Source organism: Odocoileus virginianus, chromosome 16, assembly GCF_023699985.2.
Source record: "Odocoileus virginianus isolate 20LAN1187 ecotype Illinois chromosome 16, Ovbor_1.2, whole genome shotgun sequence".
NCBI classification, from domain to species: Eukaryota; Metazoa; Chordata; class Mammalia; order Artiodactyla; family Cervidae; genus Odocoileus; species Odocoileus virginianus.
The window spans coordinates 17,826,055-17,845,007 of NC_069689.1; the positions used below are offsets into that span (position 1 = coordinate 17,826,055).

The following is an 18,953-nucleotide window of genomic DNA, read 5'->3' on the forward strand; positions in this document are numbered from 1 at the left end:
TCTGGACCTGAAAGGGGAGCGTCTGTGACCAGTTATGAGGCTCACGTTGGATGCAGACGCGGTGGGTACATCTGATTGCTATCTTTGATCTCGTCCCTCCTTTACGCAGGGGTTTCCCAGGTGGCACTAGTGGTAAAGGAGCCGCCTGCCAATGCAGGAGACCTAAGAGATGTGAGTTCAACCCCTGGGTTGGGAAGATGCCCTGGAGAAGGAAAGAGTAGCCCACTCCAGAGTCGGACACGACTGAGAGACCCAGCACGCATGCGCTCCTTTACAGAGGGGGAAACTGAGGCTCAGAATGGGGAATAGCCTGTTCAGCATTACGCTGTCGATGTGGGCGTGGAGTCCCCCACCAGGCGGGCCCCTGCCCCCCTCCCAGTCGTGAGAACTGTGCTTTGAGGAAATGAGACGCTCAGCCCCTGTGGCAGCCCCCACGTGCTCAGCCACAGAGCCACGCCACCCACTGCAGCGTGGGTGGAGGCCTCCAGGGGCTTGGCCGGTTTGGATGCTATCGGGGGCCAAACCGAGGGCCGCTGCCCACCAGCAGTGCGCCTCTCTCTGCCTGGACACTGGCAGAGGCCCTCATCTTCCCACCGACGGCCGCCTAGTGTGTGCCAAGGGCTGCATCAGGCCCGGGAAGAGAGCCAGCGGCAGGCAACCTAGGCATCTGAATTAGCTAGAGGTGATGGTGATGACGGTGATGATGATGACTTTGCCTGTGGACACAGAACCAAAGAATAAGCGAGAAACAACTTGTTCAGACAACCAGTTATTTTGTCCATAAGAGGCCCCGTTCCTGTTTGGCCTGACCTTCCCCTCTGACCAGGGTTGGACGTGACTGCCTTGGCCCAGCCTCTGCTCTGAGGCTGTGATGGGATGGGAGGTGCCACCGAGGGGCCTGTTCTCATCTCACCCCTCATCCCGCAGGTGGGGCAGAGAGGCCCGGAGAGGAAGGGCCCAGCCCTACATCCCACGGCAGAACCAGGAGGACAGGTTCACCATGCCCGCCTCCGCCCAACACACACACACCCCAGTACCAGCTCCCAGTCTCCAGAGCAGTTTGGACCCTCTGGGGCTCCAGGCCTCCCCTGGTCTCTATTCACTGACATGGGGAACCAGAGCACCCTTTCCCAGGAATCCTCTCCACCCTCCTTCAGGTTGAGCTGCAGGGCTCCCAGGCCCATTCCCAGGCATCACGGAGGCCTCTGGGCCACTCCGGGCGCCGCCCCCGCCCACCCCCGACAGCTTCTGTAAGCAGCCTTCCACCTGGGCATAGCCAGCATTTCCTAGGCCGGGGGACCAATCAACTTCATGAACCCGAGAATGTGAAAACTGCAAAAGAAATGTCTTTATTTTCTTAACCTTCTTAGTATTTACAAAGAACAAGAAGAACAAGACTGAGACTGGCTTACACAGTGGGTGGCAGGTGAACAGGTGGTATAACACTGGCTTCTGGGGTGGCCGGAGGGCCAGGGCAAGGGCCCCTGCCACCTGAGGTCTGCACGGGCACACAGGTGATCTGTTGGGCTCTGGCCTGCTTGCAGAGGGGCTGGCCTCCGGAGACTGTGCAGGCTGGCTGGACAGCTGCCCAAGAAGAAGCCCCTGCCCCATCCTGCCCTGCCCTCCTCCCCCCGGATGCAAAGGGATGGTTCTCGCCCAGCCTGCTCCTCACCAGAAGAGCTCACTCCTGGGGGTCCCCGATATCCTGCAGGCCACAGGAGGGGCCGAGGCCCTCCCCGCCCGGCTAGAGGTAGCCAAAGACATTGAAGATGGGTGGAGGCACAGCTGGCTTGGTGGGGATGGGTTTCAGAACCACAGGTCTGTACACTTTCTGCCCCGGGCCCTCCGCGTCCTTGCAGAAGTGGGCCAGCTCGCCAGGGGAAGCCGCGCTTTTCCGCCAGAGGCCCAGGCTGGGCATCGGGCTCTGGGGCAGGGCGCCTGGAGGGCTTGGGTAGACGGGCTGTCCATGGTACTGGAAGGGGCAGCAGCTCCAGGCACTGACGCGCCCCACCAGGGAGACCCCGGGCATCTTGAGCGGCTCCTTTTCAGCCAGCGCCCTGGGGGAGGCGGGCACCGGGGCGGTCTCGGGCCCCAGGGGCTCCAAGCCTTTACAGTGTTTCTTACCCTCGTAGGGAGGTCCCTCCCGGGGCCCCAGGCCCCCCTCCAGCCCCACAGGGTAGCTGTGGGTGGGCCGTGGCTCTTCCCAGAAGGAAGCAGGCAGCTGTCTTTTCCTCATGGGCACCTGGCCAGGCCTGGCAGCTCCTGGATCCGGCCCATGGAGGGTCCGCTCCTTAGAGAGGCTTTCCTCCCGGTCCGGGTTCCCCAACGCCTTCTCCTTGCAGCCCCCACCCCCGCCGGGGCTGGAACCGTGGCCAGATTCGAGGGGCAGCGGCCTCCCGGGCCGGTCCTCGGGCCCCCTTCTCAGGTGAGGCTCGGCCCCTCTGCCGGGGAGACCCCGCGGGAGCCGGGAATACTTCTGGGAGAAGCGTTTGAGCTGCTTCTGCAGGTACTTGCGATGGTCCACGGAGCGGCGGCAGGGCGCAGACTTGTCCAGGGCTGCCTTGATGTCACTGGACGCCAGGTTCACGAAGTTTAGCAGCATCTTCACGTCACTGTCGGATGCCATCACCAGGGGGCTGCTGCACCGGGCTTTCCATGAAGAGGCTGGGCTCTCCAGGCAGCTGGCAGCTCCAGGGAAGAGCGCAGAGCCGACCTGCTGTGGGGGGCGGACGCAGCAGCCGTTGGTGTCTTTCCGAGCATCCACACTCCACCCTCCCCAAAGGCCACACGGCTGCAGACAGCAGTGGTCCCCACCTCAGCCCCCCTCAGCCCTAGACAGGGTCCCTGGGTCATGGGATACCCATTCAGGCTGCTAAGCATTTCCCAGAGCCTCTGGGATGCAACAGGGAGAAACCCATTTCATCCTCAGCAGGGCTCCGCACCTGCAGGTGAGGCTCAGACAGGTCAGGAGACTTGCCCAAGGCCTCCCCAGCCTACCGAGCGGCATTGCTGGGGTGGGACCCCACCAGCAATGGTGCGGGTCTCCCCACACACCACGCTGCCTGCAGGGCACGACTTGCCAGCAAGGTTCTCCTTTTCTGAGCCGAGGCAGCCGCTCCACTTTCAGGCAAGGCCAAGCCCCCTGGTTGCCTGGCGGTGCCCTCCTCCTCCCACCCCCGCCCCCAAGTCCTGCTAGCGGCCGCCCCCCACCCCCTCCTCGGTCCCCACGCTCCACCTACAAGTCTCACGCACGACAGGCGGGACCCCTGTCTGGCACTCAAGCCGAGGCCTGCCTGGCGGGCTGATCGCAGGCTGCGGGCAGCGGGGGCTCCGCCGTAGAAGCATCTGCAGCAATTTCATGCCTCCTCGGCCACCACCCCGCCCCTCCCCCAGGCCCCGGCCCACCCCACGCCCCCCACCCAGTAGGGCCTGAGCCGCCTGGGCCTCCACACTGACCGAGGGTGCGGGGGCCCGGGCCCCCACCCAGGCGGCCCGCAGAGGTTTCCCCCGCGCCGCAGACCTGGGCCAGGCCCGGCGCGGCCGGCGAGCTCCGTGGTCCGGCTGGAGGCAGTTGTGCCGCCCTCGAGTGGGCTGAATGGAGGACGACGGGTCCCCGGAGCTGGGGGGCCCTCAGGCCAATCAGGAGCGCCTCTCCAGATACAAAGCATCCCAAGCAGGCGGCGGCCCCGTTCCCACATTCTTTGCCGTCACAAATTGTCGCCATGGGGACCATCACAAAAAAGACAGCTCCCAAATGCAATCATTTCCCGGTAAATTTCTACCCTTCAGCCCACTCTCCCGTCTCGGCCTCCACGCCCCTCCTCCCCTTGACCTCGGTTCCCTGGCTTCTCGAGGGGGCGGGGTGTGTTGTGTGCGTGCGCGTATGTGTGTGTGTGTATGTGTGTGTATTTAAAAAGTCCAAGATTGAGGAGGGGCCGGACCCAGAAGAGATGGGCTTGCAAACCTCCCCCCAAGACTCCGGGCCTGCAGCTGCCATGCTCCAGTGCAGACAGACAATCGGACGGGGTAAGCCAGGGCGGGCTGCTTTCCCCGCTGTCCTTGAGTGTTGAGTGGCTCACTCGCGCTGTCTCTCTCTCCTCTCTCTCTCCCCACCCCCTTCCCAAGGCATGGGCACTGGCGGGCCTGCGAGGGCGGGCAGCACGCTGATGTTGGAAAGGTGGCCAGGGAAGGGCCCTCTAACGAGGTGCTGGGATATCCATGGGAAGAGGGCCGGAGCTCTCAGGAATCTTGTCTTTATGTTTGCTTCCTCAATTGAGCTGCACAAAGCCTGAATTGCCCATTCAGTGAGGCCGGACAAAAGGTTGGCGTTGCACGGTCCCCTAGCATTTGTAGTCAAACAGTTAGGGACTTAAATCGAGTCGTCATGATGGAGAAAGAGGTGGACAAAGCCCATAGAATTGCCATCAGCAAACATTTTCCTGTGTCATATTAGCCGGTCTCCATGGCTCCCCTTGGCCTGGGGACAATGGCACAAGTTTGCACACTTGGCCACTGTCACCGTGCCAACGCCGGCGGGGCCGCAAGCAGGGCCGCTCCGAGCAAGCAAGGGACCCGGGGCCGCCGCTGGCCCTGCCCACCGGCGGCCCGAAGGAAGGTGCGGCCGCAGGCGGAGGGGACTGCCTGGGAAATCCGGATGGGCAAGGCCTCCGTGCCAGCCAGCTGGGTGGGCCCCCGACACGCCACCCTCTGCCTCTTCTCTCCTCTCCTCCTCTCCTTCCTCTTCCTCTCCTTCTCCCCTTTCCTCTGCCGCCTGCTCCTCCTGCCCCCTAGCCAGCCGACACCAGCCCCAACCTTGACATCACAAACTAAAATGCCAAGGATGCTCTCCAAAGCCCCCTCCCCACTCCCAGACTGGGAGCCCTGGCAGCGCAGCAGGGCTCACCCACGCGTGATGCTCCCACCCCTTCCTGCTGGCCAATGGGCAGCCACTGCCAGCGCCAGGCGCCTGCAGGCAGCACGGGGCTCCAAGTCACCTCCCCTCTGGCCTGAGGGTCCCCACAGGCTGAATGAGGGGTTTGGAGGAGATGGTTTAGGCACTGAGGAGCCCGGTGTAGTGTTCTCCGGGCCCTCTTCCCCTGCTGCTGAGATGAAGGCGTGACCTTGGACTGGAGCATCCCGATTGTGAGCCCCTATCTGCAGCAGCCTCTGCCTGCCCCAGGGCTAAACCACTGTCATTTTACCACCCCCCCCTTCCTCCGAAATGTAGGGGTTATTTGCTTCTCCAGCACAGTCCAGCCCACCCTGCCTGGCGGAAGCAGGAAACATCCTTTCTGCTCCAAAGTGCCCTGCCCACACGGCTGGAGAAAACACTTTGCTGCCTGAGGTCACCCGGTTAGGCTCTGGAGCAGTGCTGATCATGGCACCACATTGCCTACTGCCGAGGGCACCCAGCCTGGTGTGAATTCCAGCCCCTCCACAACCTAGCGCCGGCCCAGGAACCACCTTCTCCATTATTCTCTGCTGGGAGACTGACCTCAAATTACCCCAGCCCCAGTGCCGCCTAGACTCCAGACACTGTGTGTCTGCTCCCGCCAGTCTGTCGAGTACGCATTCCCTCCTCTAAGAGCATGGAGATGCTCTCCACACACTCCGCTTAGATCTCAGCGCACCTGCGTCCCTCCAGCCCACCTGACGCCGCCCGCCTGTGGCGTCATCCCCTTGCTTCTCCACCAGTGATGGACTCCCATCCCCAACAGGTCCCTGAGCCCTGTGGGAGTCGAGTCTTGCATCTTTAAAAATCTCCAGAGCTCTTAATAGGGGCTGCTCTTCCACCAAATATAGGAGAGGGGTAAGGAAGGAAGGGAGGGAGAGAAAAACGGGGTGAAGACAGTGGAGACTTGTAGAGCACCTGGTACCCACTGAGATGCACGCACGTGGACCAGCTCACGTGGCCCTGGGACAGCTCCGAGGGTGTGGGTGTGGCCAGCCCAGAGGAGGAGTGCAGGGGGCAGCTAGTTTCCCAAGCGCCCACAGCTACTAACTGGTAGGACTTGAAACTGAAGCCAGGACTGTCTGTATACAAAGCCCATGTCGGTCCCCCCAGGCCCTGATGCTCCCCTGAGCTGTTGGGTTGGACGGCCTCTCAGACCAGGTTTTCTGTGTCAAGTCCTGGCTTCAGCTCTTCTGTCCTTCAGCAGGACGTGACTCTCAACTTCTGACTCAGGAACATGGGAGCTGCAGCCATGGGTGATCAGGCGAGGTGAGGGGTGGCGACTGTGGCTTGAACTGTGGCCTGAGAACTCGAACCACCGCCCTGCATGGACCCAGTCCCACCCCAGGCTTCAGGCCACACCTCTGGGACTGCCTGTGACCCTTGCCGAGGAAGCCTTCTCCATGATTTTCTGATGGCCCGTATACACAGGTGGAAAGACATCACTGATAATAATCATGCCTCGCTCTGGAGAGAATGTCCACAGTCATTCTCTCGGTGTGGTCCTGGGTCTGTGCAGGGAAGCAATTGTTCTCCCTATTTACAGTGGGTGACACGTCCAAAGACAAGCTTCAGACTTCTGCTTCTTGGGCCCAACTCAGGCAACCCTGTCCCCTCAGCACTCTTTCAGGCCCAGCTCAAACATCCAGGAAGTCTCACCAACGTGCCAGCATTATATATACCCTCATCCTCCATTTCCAGAGAAGGCAATGGCAACCCACTCCAGTACTCTTGCCTGGAAAATCCCATGGATGGAGGAGCCTGGTAGGCGGCAGTCCATGGGGTCGCAAAGAGTCGGACACGACTGAGCAAATTCACTTTCAGTTTTCACTTTCATGCATTGGAGAAGGAAATGGCAACCCACTCCAGTGTTCTTGCCTGAGAATCCTGGGGACAAGGGAGCTTGGTGGGCTGCCGTCTATGGGGTCGCACAAAGTCGGACATGACTGACGTGACTTAGCAGCAGCATCCTCCATTTACAGATTCAAAGATGAAGTCTAACCTCCTTGATTTAACACAGAAGGCTGGCACAGAATGTTATTGTTGTTCAGTCACCAAGTCATGTCTGACTCTTTGAGACCCCATGGACTGCAGCACGCCAGGCTTCCCTGCCCTTCGCTGCCTCCTTGCTTGCTCAAACTCATGTGTATTAAGTCAGTGATACCATCCAACCATCTTATCCTCTGTCAGCCCCTTCTCCTCTCGCCCTCAATCTTTCCCAGCATCAGGATCTTTTCCAGTGAGTCAGCTCTCCACATCAAGTGGCCAAAGTATTGGAGCTTCAGCTTCAGCATCAGTTCATCCAATGAATATAGAGGGTTGATTTCCTTTAGAGTTGACTATTTTGACCTCCTTGCAGTCCAAGGGACTCTCAAGAGTCTTTTCCAGCACCACAATTCAAAAGCATCAATTCTTTGGCACTCAGACTTCTTTATGGTTCAACTCTCACATCTGTACATGACTACTGGAAAAACCATAGCTTTGACTATATGGACCTCTGTCAGCAAAGTGATGTCTCTGCTTTTTAATATGCTGTCTAAGTTTGTCATAGCTTTCCTTCCAAGGAGCAAGCGTCTTAATTTTGTGGCTGCAGTCACTGTCCACAGTGATTTTGGAGCCCAAGAAAGTAGCTTTTCACTAAATGTTTCATGAATTAAGTACTTTGGACATTCCATCTCAAAGAATTTACCCTGTGGACTAGAAGCAACTGCTTCCTGTCTGGTATTATTGTTTACACACCCCACCCATCCAGCAACACCCGTGTGAGCTCCATGAAAGCAGGGAGCTTGTCCGCTGGTTCATTTCTGTATCTCCAGTGCCTAGAATGGCCTTGGCAAAGAACAGGCCTTCGTGATGGAGCCTTGTGTCTGCCATGCTTACACCTGATGACCAGTTGTGTGCTCCATGTGTCTTCAAACAAGGGACTCTGTTTCACAATTGCAACCCCTACACCGCAGCAGGGGCTCTAGAAAGCTCTGTTGAAGGCAAGCCAATTGTGCTGACTTGGGCTTGAGGGTCCCATCCCAACCATCTGCTGTCACTGCCATGGATCTCCAACGTTCCATTCGTGTTAACCCTGCCTCAAATGTATCCACACTGCTCATCCCGAGGGACTCCATTCAGCACCTTCCACGTGCCAGGGACCAGAGGGGCCAGGGTAGGCTCCCTTGGCTTGACCCGCTGTTCCCAAGGCAACTTACTATGGAACAGATCAACTTTGTCTTGATGATTAAGCACCCATTTTCTGCCCATCCACCAGGGAAATGAACAACACCCCAACTTTCCTCTGTTTCTTAAACAAACTACTAGGGGCCACCCTTACAGAATCTCTGGATGTCATCTGACAGGGCCCTCTTCTAGAATTAGCTGATGCAGGTGCAACCTGAAACTGAAAACTAAAGGAGGCATTTGGCCATGTCTTGTGCCAGCCAAGCCAGAGAGAACCTGGGGAGATGATCTGGGGGTAGTGGGCTTTCAAACTGCTTTTATGTAGAGAAGCCCATTAAAAAACATTGTGTGGGAGTCCAATATGTAAAATAGCGGCAGTGGTGTGCAGTACAGACTGATTTTTGCACACACAAATGCATGCTCCCTAATTATTTTGCAAACAGTAGATCAGAACAAGGAAGTTGTTTTGATGACAGGGAGTGTTGAAACAAGGGTCTATAGATTACAGTCTGACATCAGCTATACTGTCCAACCACCCCAGCTCAGGAAACACACAAAGGCTACGTGGAGGGTGAGGGTACAGTGGTCCAATCAGCACCTCTGTGGATGTGTGACGCAGACATCACAAGAGGATTTATGTAACCTCTTTATATAATGGGAGTATTTCTATCAAAGACCAGCCTGAGGCTTGCTGTCAACTGTAATCAGCAGACAAGCTTCCTGCTTCTTTGTAATGGGAGGTGTGGGGTTGAAATTTGGCTGCTGAGCCGCAGGCTTCCTGTCTTGGCGAAACTTGCCTCACAACTGAGGCTGAGCATCAGTGTGGCTGGGCCCTCAGAGCGACTGGAGACCTCATGATGACCCAGGAGAAGTCACAGCCCTGCTCAGACCGCCCCTGTGTCCCTGACTACAGTGACAGACAAATGTCGGTGTGACTAAGTCCCATTTTGGAAGCAATTTCACCACTGGCTTTGGAGACAAGATCTCTGAACTCTGCCTATAGCGGGCTGTGTGATCTTGGACCAGTCACTCACCCTCTCTGGGTCTCAGCTTCATGGCTGGATTTCATAAGCAGTTCTCAGCCTCCATTTTTGCACATGAGGACATTGGTGAGGGGCTGGTATGTCACAAGTGAGTGTTACTTACAAAGGTTCCAAACTTAGCAAATGTGCTGTTTCTTAACATAAATTAGAACAGAGTCAGCATAATAAAGTCAGCTGCACTCCCTTGCATTCCCCTGTGCTTTCTTGAAAGTGATATGAGTGAGCTGGCAAGTCTGACAACCCAGCTCTCAAGGAAGAGAGGCTAGGGCATTGAATTTTCATTCATCACGTGGGGTTTCAGAAAGAACAGTGTTCAGGAAAGAATTTTATGCTGGATGAGGTGAGAGCAGACATCCGTGCCTTGTCCTAGGTGTTTTAAGGGGAATGCATTCAGTCTGATGTTAGCTACAGGATTTTTGTAGATGCTCTTCATCTAATTGAGAAAGTTTTCTTCTGTTCCTAATGTGCAGACTGTTGTGTTCTTTTTAAATAAATCACAAATGAGTGTTGAATATTGTCAAATGATTTTTCCATCAGTTTATATGATCATGTTGTTTTTCTTATTTAGCCTATTGATATGGTGGATCATACTGATTGATATTCAAATACTGAACCAGCCTTGCATTCCTGGGGAAAATATCCTATTCAATTAGGGTGTATAATTCTTTTCATATAAGCTGAATATAATATGCTAATATTTTGTTGCAGATTTTTTTTTCTTTGCTCTTTTCTATGTTTATTGAATGTATTAGTCTATAGGCTTGTTTTTTGTAATTTTTTCCCCTAGTTTTGGCTTCATGATAACACTGGCCTCATAAAATGAACTGGGAAGTGTTTCCTTTGCATTTTTTCCCCTAGAAGGCTATAAAATTGATGCTAACTCATTAAATGTTTGATAAGATTCTCCCATGAGAATATCTGGGCTTGGGGATTTATTTTGAGGGAGGTTTTTAACTATGGATTCAATTTCTTTAATATTTATAGGGTTACTCAGATTATCTACTTCCTATTGGATGAGATTTGATAGTTTGTAGTCTTTCAAGCATGGATCCATCTCCTCTAGGTTATTGAATTTATGTGCACAGAGTTGTTCATGTTATTCTCTTATTATCATTTTCATATCTGCTGGATCTGCAGTATAATCCCATTTCATCCTTGATACTAGTGATTTGTGTCTTTTTCATCAGCCTTGCTAAACAATCTTATTGATCTTCCAAAGAATAAGCATTTTGTTGATTTTCTCTATTGTTTTCTGTTTTCAATTTCATTAATTTCTATTCTTTATTATTTAACTTTCTACCTTCTTCTTTGGATTTGTTTTGTTTCTCTTTTTCTAGTTTCCTGAACTTAGATTATAGACATTTTCTTTTCTAGTGTAAATAGTTAGTGCTATAAAATTTCCTCTCGGTGCTGCTTTAGCTGCATCTGACATATTTTGACATGTTCTATTTTCATTTTCAATCAGTTCAGTGCATTTTTTTTTATTTCCTGTGATACATCCTCTTTGACCCTGTGATAGTTAATTTTATGTGTCAACTTAATTCGATTATGAGGTACCCAGATGTCTGGTTAGTCATGAGTTCTGGGTGTGTCTGTCAGGGTGTTTCTGGAAGAGATGAGAATTTGAAATACTGGGCTGAGAAGAAGGCATTGCCCTTCCCAGTGTGGGCGGGCACCACCCAATCTGTTGCGGACCTGGATAAAAGAAAAAGCAAAGGAAGGGAGGATTTATTTTCTTCCTGGCTCCCTGCTTGAGCAGGGACATCAGTCTTCTGCCATTGAACTGAACCAGGATTTACATATTCAGCTCACCCAGTTCTCAGACCTTTGTACTCAGACTGGAAGTATACTACCAGCTTTGCTGGGTCTCTAGCTTGCATTTGGCAAGCTAAGAGATCATAGGATCTCGTAGCCTCCATAATTGCATGAGTCAATGCCTCATAACAAATCTCTCTCTCTCACCCATATATTTGTGAAGCATATTGTTTAATTTCTAGCACCTAGAGATTTGAGGAGATCTTCCTGCTGCTGATTCTAATTTGATTTCATTAGGGTCAGAGAACACACACAGTATAATTTAAATTCTTTTAAATTTGTTGAAGTTTGTTTAATGAGCCAGGATATGGTCTATCCTAGCAAATGTTCCACAAGCACCTGAAAAGAATGTATATTCTGCTCTTGTGACTGGAGTGTTATTTGTCAATTAGATCCTGCTGGCTGATGATGCTGTTCAGTCCTTTTATATCTTTGCAGGTTTTCCATTTAGTAGTTCTATCAGCTGCTGAAAGAGGGTTGCCTAAGTATTCAACTGTAATTGTGGACTTGTCTTCTTTTCCTTTCAGCTACTTGGGTTTTACTTCATATACTTTGCAGCTCTATTTGTTGATACACAAACATTTAGGATTGCTATGCTTTCTGTTTCTTGGTTGATTGACGCTTTAAGTATTACATAATGTTTCTCTTTATCCCTGGTAGTTCTCTTTGCTCTAACATCTACTTTACTTGGTATTAATATAGCCACTCCTGATTTTTAAAAAAATTAATGCTTGCATGATATATCTTTATTCATCTTTCTACCTTCAACCTGCCTATTACAGTTATATTTGAAGTGAGTCTCTTGTGGGACAATACGTGATTGGATCATTTTATTAATCAACTCTGCCGATCTCTTTTAATTTTTATACCATTTAAATTACATTAACTGATGAAATGTTAGGGCTTAAATCTGACATTTGGTCATTTGTTTTCTTTTTTTTTAATATATCTCTTTATATAGGTTTTTTTGTTTTTTTTAGTGGTTGCCCTACATATTTCAGTGTACATACATAACTTGTTATTTTCAACATGTTATCATCATTTTACTGTTGTCTTAGATCAGTGCTTCTCTATATGGTTCAAGGCCCCTCCCCAAACCAACAAATTCAGAATCTTTTATTGGGTGGGATTCTAATGTGCAGCCAGGCTGGAATTTCACTGCCTGGGTGCTCTCTGAGACTCCTTCCAGGAAAGATAAATTAGGCATGTGTAGATTCTCAGAGAGCCTGGAAACATGTCCAAGTCTGAAACCTCATTATAGTTCCAAGACTAGAAGTCACTTAGTACACTAAAGGACCATCCTTATGGCAGAAAGCAAACAAGAACTAAAGAGCCTCTTGATGAAAGTGAAAGAAGAGAGTGAATAAGTAGGCTTAAAACTCAACATTCAGAAAACTAAGATCACGGCATCCGGTTCCATCACTTCATGGCAAATAGATTGGGAAACAATGGAAACAGTGAGGGACTTTAATTTTGGGGGCTCCAAAATCACTGCAGATAGTGACTGCAGCCATGAAATTAAAAGATGCTTGCTCCTAAGAAGAAAAGTTATGACCAACCTAGACAGCTTTTTAAAAAGCAGAGACATCACTCAGCCAACAAAGGTCAATCTAGTCAAAACTATGGTTTATCCAGTAGTCATACATGGATGTGAGAATTGGACCATGAAGAAAGCTGAGTGTCAAAGAACTGATGCTTTTGAACTATGGTGTTGGAGAAGATTCTTGAGAGCCCCTTGGACTGCAAGGAGATCAAACCAGTCAATCCTAATGTAAATCAGTCCTGAATATTCATTGGAAGGATTGATGCTGAAGCTGAAACTCCTATACTTTGGCCACCTGATGTGAAGAACTGACTGTTTAGGAAAGACCCTGATGCTGGGAAAGATTGAAGGCAGGAGACGAAAGGGACGACAGAGGATGAGCTGGTTGGATGGCATCACCGACTCGGTGGACATGAGTTTGAGCAAGCCCTGGGAGTTGGTGATGGACAGGGAAGCCTGGCGTGCTGCGGTCCATGGGGTCGCAAAGAGTCGGACATGACTGAGTGACTGAACTGGACACTGAAGCAAACTTGCAGATGAAGTTAGGAAGAACAAGACAGACACCTGTCCTCTCACCAAGGAGGGCTCTGCTCTTAGCCTGTGCTCAGTTCCTCTAAAAGTCAGTGCTTCCAATTGTTCTGGAGCCTGGCCATCCACAAAACACCTGAGTCACTGAGTGAGCATCACGAGATAAAGGCTCGGGACCCTTTGCCACCAGGCTTGGGGCCAGATCCCAGCCAAAGAACCAGCCTTTTATCATCTCCTTTACAGATGGTCGTTGGACACCTATTGTTCACTTCCACCCCCATTGGTCACTTCCTTCCCCAGGCAGACATCACTAATAGATCACAGCACCCTTTCCTGCTGACCCCTGCAGTGGCTCTGTACCTTTCAGCAGCCTCCACTAAACAAATATGGTAAAACCTGTGTTTAATCCCTAACCAGCCTATGGGCACCTTGAACTCTCTTAATCCACTTTATATCATATTCATTCTTCACCTTCCACTGCCTGGAATCAAAGTTACCTTGGAACACACTTATCAAACAGCTCATTTTATTTATAGATCTAGCTTTCAGACTTCATTGGTTAACTAATTCGTCCTGGTCAGAATCACTGTCCACTCGTGCATTCTCACGTCACATGGTTATGTATCCTTTATTCAGGGGCTGAGCAGCAGGTGAGACTTGGAAACATTTTAAGGAAAAAGTGAAGGGTAAAGCCGCTGAGGGAAGCACTCTGGGGGATACACCTGGAGTGGAGGCTGGCTCCACCACTTCTTAGCTTTGGCACTTTGGGCAGGTCACTTAATCACACCAAGTTTCAGTTTTTCTCTCTGTGAAATGGGGACAAGGAGAGTTATGCAGGACTCTTCTAAGTCAGAGCTCAATGGTTTGATTCCAAAATATTTAATGAGCACCTACTATGTGCAAGGCATTCTATGAGGTACTGGAGATGTCAAAATGAATAAGACATCCATGCCAACAACCTAGCAAATAGACCTCTTACTCTATGCTGTAGAGAATGTCCCCAAAATGTCATCTGTATCAACTCCTTCATAACATGCTGGCTGTTGCTATCATCCCCACCCTACAGATGAGAAGACTGAGCCACAGGCTGACTAGGGGACTTGCCCAAGACATCACAGTTAGAAGAGGTGAGGCTGGAGCTCAGCCCCAGCAGATTATCACGGTTTTATGATAATAAGCTCTGAGCCTCAGATTCTCCATCTTTAAAGTGAAGTTAATAGTAGTTCCCTGGCAGGGCAGATACTGGGAAGTAAGAAATATCATCTTTGAAAAAGACTAACGAGGTGCCTGGCTTATAGTTGATGCCTTTCTCTCTCCTTTTCTTCCCCTCTGTGCTGGGCCCAAAACTGCCCAGGTGAAGCCCACTTTGGGCATGTCTCACCCGCAGAGGGGCTGATGTAGGACAGGAAGGACACAGAAGAAGTATCTCAGTGCCCCTGTGGACGCCCCCAATGGACCAGTGTCCCACTTCTCACCACCATCCCGTTCTGATCCCTGCCACCCTCCGCATGCCCCATCACCTTGACTGTATCCTTTGGCGCCTTTCTGATGTGTCTCTTCACCTCACCCAGGACACCAGCCCGGAATGAAAAGTCCGTTTAATCTCAACTGCCAACTCGGATTTGATTGGTGATGCCTGGCAGGTGCCCTCTGGAAGGATTCTGAGGGCCCCTCAGGGCTTAGCATTAGAATGCCCCAATCAGCTAGTGATGTCTTCCATGGGCCTGGCTTAGCTGGGTGTCCCTGGATCCAGTTTGAGATCACAGGATGCAAAGCTTTGCATTCTGGTAACCCAATCTCTGGGGTTTTCACTAAGGGAACAGGGCCCCAGAGAAGGGAAGTGATTCCCCAAGGACTCAAGTACTCCCACTTTCCAGGCCAGAGTTCATTGATTCAGTTCAACAAACTGAGACTGGGGTATTAGGCATGCTGGCAAACAGAGCCAGTGAGAAGTTCAGTGTGATGGAGGGGGGAGGTCGTCCCAGGGAGTAGGTCAGGATAAGGCGAGGAAGGAAATGGTCCTCCTTGGCATGTGCGTGTGCTAAGTTGCTATCATCATGACTGACTCTTTGTGACCCCATGGACTATAGCCCACCAGGCTCCTCTGTCCATGGGATTCTCCAGGCAAGAATACTGGAGTAGGTTGCCATACTCTCCTCTACAGGATCTTCCTGATCCAGGGATTGAACTCACCTCTCTTACATCTCCTGCACTGGCAAGCGGATTCTTTACCACTAGCGCCACCTGGGAAGCCATATTTGCATGCAGTAGGCACATAATAAAGCCTGTCGAATATGGTTCAGTGAACAAACTAGAATATGGAGCAAAATGATTGGTTGGCTTCTGAGCCATCTTGGAAACTCAACAGTCATCTCCCAACATGTAAACAGCAGGTGTCTCTGCAATGCTTGGCCCTCCTGGCCACAGCTCTCCCTCTTGGCTGCTTTGCACAAGCAACACACTCTCATCATCAAAGAGGAGCCTTTGCCCCCAGGGAATGGGATTTCCCCAGAGAAATGTGGTGGGGCAGGGGCCTGACGCCCCCTGAACACCACAATGTGCTGAGAGTTTTATACCTGCTGTCTCACTTAATCCTCAATGAACGAATGAATGAATGAAACTTTCTAAGATGGGATTTATTGTTCCCATTTGACAGGTTAAGAAACTGAGGTTTGGGGAGTTAGAATTCTTTACTGTCACTGTGCTGAGCAGCAGAAGAGCCGGGTCTGACCTCAGTCTGCGTCTACACCACTGCACCCCTCAGAGAAGTGGGGGGCATTGTCCCCTCTTGTCTTGTCTGGCCTCTTGGATTTCCAGCCCTGTGCTTCCCACCTGGAGAATCTGCTCCTCTTTGGTCCTACACAGGGGACTCCTTTTCATCATCTAACTCTCACATCCTGACCTCTGATTGCAATTCTGTATGTCACCGGAATCCAACCCAAAATATATCTTTAAAGGATTCTCTTAACAAAGTCTTGCTACAGGAAAGGAACAATTATGTAACTAGCAAATGGACTCTTCACGCCTGCTCTGTACATTCCCTTCCCAGGGTCCTTGACAGGTCCTGATTAGGTAGGAGGGGAGTAAGGAGAGTTGCCACAGGACTTCTTTGGTGATCCGGAGGTTAAGAACCCTCCTTGCAATGCAAGGGACACAGGTTGGATCCCTGGTCAGGGAACTAAGACTCCCACGTGGAGCCCACACACCACAACTGGAGGATCCATACACTGCAGTGAAAGATCCCACGTGCCGCAGCTAAGACCCCAAACAGCCAGATAAACGAACAGATAAACAAACAAGAGTAGAAATAATACCTCCAAAAGGCTGTTTGTTATATGGACCACCAGGTACAGGGAAAACACTCTTAGCACGAACTGTGGCTAGCCAGCTGGATTGCAATTTCTTAAAGGTTTTATCTAGTTCTATAGTAGACAAGTACATTGGTGAAAGTGCTCGTTTGATCAGAGAAATGTTTAATTATGCCAGGGACCATCAGCCATGCATCATTTTTATGGATGAAATAGATGCTATTGGAGGTCGTCGGTTTTCTGAGGGTACTTCAGCCGATAGAGAGATTCAGAGAACTTTAATGGAGCTACTGAATCAAATGGATGGATTTGATACTCTGCATAGAGTTAAAATGATCATGGCTACCAACAGACCAGATACACTGGATCCTGCTTTGCTTCGTCCAGGCAGATTAGATAGAAAAATACATATTGATTTACCAAACGAACACGCAAGATTAGATATACTGAAAATCCATGCAGGTCCCATTACAAAGCACGGTGAAATAGATTATGAAGCAACTGTGAAGCTTTCAGATGCCTTTAATGGAGCAGACCTAAGAAATGTTTGCACTGAAGCAGGTATGTTTGCAATTCGTGCTGATCATGATTTTGTAGTACAGGAAGACTTCATGAATGCAGTCAGGAAAGTGGCTGATTCTAAGAAGCTAGAGTCTAAATTGGACTACAAACCTGTGTAATTTACTGTAAAGTTTTTGATGGCTGCATAACATCTCTTGGCTTAATTTTTTTAAAAGTTAAGGAAAATAATGTATGTATTGGCAATGATTTCATTAATAGCATATGAATAAAAATGTGTACGAATAACATTGTAAAAATTAGTACTTCAGTAATTCTGCTTTTAAGAAGTACAGAGGAAATTTGTATGTTTGTTAATGTTGCATTTATTGCGGCAGAAGTCAGAAGAGTATGTTGAAGCTTTTTGTATTTGCTGTATGAGTATTTTGTAAAACCTTGAAAATGGTTTGAGATAGGAGTACCAGGGAGCATTTCTTATGATTTATTTTATATCACTTGTTTTCCTCATCCTAAAAAGTTTAATAAAATCTGTTTGATTAAAAAAAAATAACAAATAAGGGAGGTACCATGGTGAACGCAGTGCCCGCTCACCTCCGCCCCCATGCCAGATCTGAGTTCTTCTGTCCAATATCACCACCTTGTATCGTGTTCCTGTCTTTGCTTCATGGAACCACAGTTCTCCTTGCTTTTCCTCAATCACCAGGCACTCCATCTTTGCATTTGCTGTTCCCTCTTTCAGGAACTCCCTTCCCGCCACCTAGTTGTATAAATAAAGCTTTCCTGGGACACAGCCATGCCCTGACCCATTGTTATCTATGCTGCTTTGGGGCAAGAGTGGCTGCGACAGACACCAGAGGGCGTACAAAGCCAAAAGTATTTACTATCTGGTCCTTTGTAGAAAACTTTGCCAACCCCTGCCGTGGCTCTTCACAGGGTCCACCCTTTCACCTTCTTTATGTCTTCATGTCTTTATCCCCCCTATCCTCCTGCTGCGTTCTCTGCTTTATTCTCCTCTGCTTTATTCTTCCCCATCACACTCGCCTCCACAAAGCCCTGTGGATATTTGCTCACCTGCTTTACTCCCTGATGCCACTAGAGGTCAGTCACGTGGAAGGCAGGAACTTGGACTCCTGCTAACTCGATTGTCCCAGTGCCTAGAACAGTAGCTCACAAATGGTGCTGGAGAAGTAAGTCAATGAATGAATGTTTCCCACACTCCGGGACACTGGTCTGGCCCATACCTCTGGGCCTCTGACTCAGTTTCCTTTGCCAGGTCTCTCCCCAGGGAGGATGAGTCCTGTTGTGAACGGATGCAGTCCCCAGGGACACTCAGCCTGGGTTCAAGCAAGCCCTGTATCACTTCCATGTCATGAAGTTCTCATCATATAAAAAAAAATTTTTAACACCTTCTAACCTGGAGGGAGGTGCAGAAATGGTGATGTTTTAAATGTTTACATGTGACAGAATAATACTCTCCTAACACAGAAAAGCTTTGCAATATAATGGTGAAACTTACAAGATAGTTACTGAGTTTATTTTTGCTTTTAATTCAGTTCAGTTAAAATATTAATTAATATCTATTACAACAAGGTAAATAATTAATTTTGAAATAGTTAAAATGAAGGTTAACTTAGATATTAATGAACAGTGCCTGGCAGGACACAAGTGAATGTTGTTAGAGAGTCACTCTTTCCTTCTTTCCTCAACCCTATGAAATGGCCATCTCATTGGAGGGAATGTCCAAAACCTGGAACAGAAAAAAAAATCCAAAACCTCAATGCTGGAGCACTTCTAACTCCCCCTGAGACACCCGGAGCAGTGCAGGAGGGTCTCTGTCCTGCCATCAGCTTCCCCTCCACTCCCACCCAGCCTGCCCCCCTGGGTCCCTATGAGTTCCTATCAGATGCCCCCTGTCGGGAGCTTCCCTTGAGACCAATAAGCCCTGGTCAGAGCGCTACATCCATCTATACGGAGACACACGGGGGCTCAAGTTCACTCCCCAAATCCTCCACCACCGCAGGGCAGGGATAAAAGCTGAGCCCTGGCACAGCTGGATCTTCTCCTGGGTAAGCTGTTGG

General features: G+C 50.2%; 1 protein-coding gene and 1 pseudogene across 7 annotated transcripts; one reads left to right on the forward strand and one right to left on the reverse strand.

The window, feature by feature from the left end:
• Positions 1 to 1,326: 1,326 nt before the first annotated feature.
• FAM181A (family with sequence similarity 181 member A) lies at positions 1,327 to 14,676 on the reverse strand. Of its 7 annotated transcripts, none has more exons than XM_020875934.2 (2): positions 14,569 to 14,676; positions 1,327 to 2,716 (listed from the first exon to the last, which is right to left on the reverse strand). In XM_020875934.2, exon 2 carries the CDS (start codon positions 2,624 to 2,626, stop codon positions 1,745 to 1,747), a length of 882 nt encoding a protein of 293 aa, XP_020731593.1. In that variant the 5' UTR covers positions 2,627 to 2,716; positions 14,569 to 14,676; the 3' UTR covers positions 1,327 to 1,744. The 7 variants fall into 7 exon arrangements, with proteins under 7 accessions (XP_020731593.1, XP_020731594.1, XP_070334008.1 ...); XM_020875935.2 differs by having other exon boundaries at positions 1,327 to 2,713; positions 14,569 to 14,675; XM_070477907.1 differs by lacking the exon at positions 14,569 to 14,676 and adding an exon at positions 3,521 to 3,820 and having other exon boundaries at positions 1,327 to 2,713.
• Positions 9,174 to 17,087, forward strand: LOC110126352 (26S proteasome regulatory subunit 10B pseudogene; annotated as a pseudogene).
• Positions 17,088 to 18,953: the final 1,866 nt, after the last annotated feature.

Coding starts and splice junctions, on each gene's coding strand:
- FAM181A (XM_070477906.1), bottom strand. CDS start 3,733: ATGGTCCCCATGGCGACAATTTGTGACGGCAAAGAATGTGGGAACGGG. Junction 2,717..3,520: donor CCGCGCCGGGCCTGGCCCAG/GTCTGCGGCGCG, acceptor CGCCCCCCACAG/CAGGTCGGCTCTGCGCTCTT.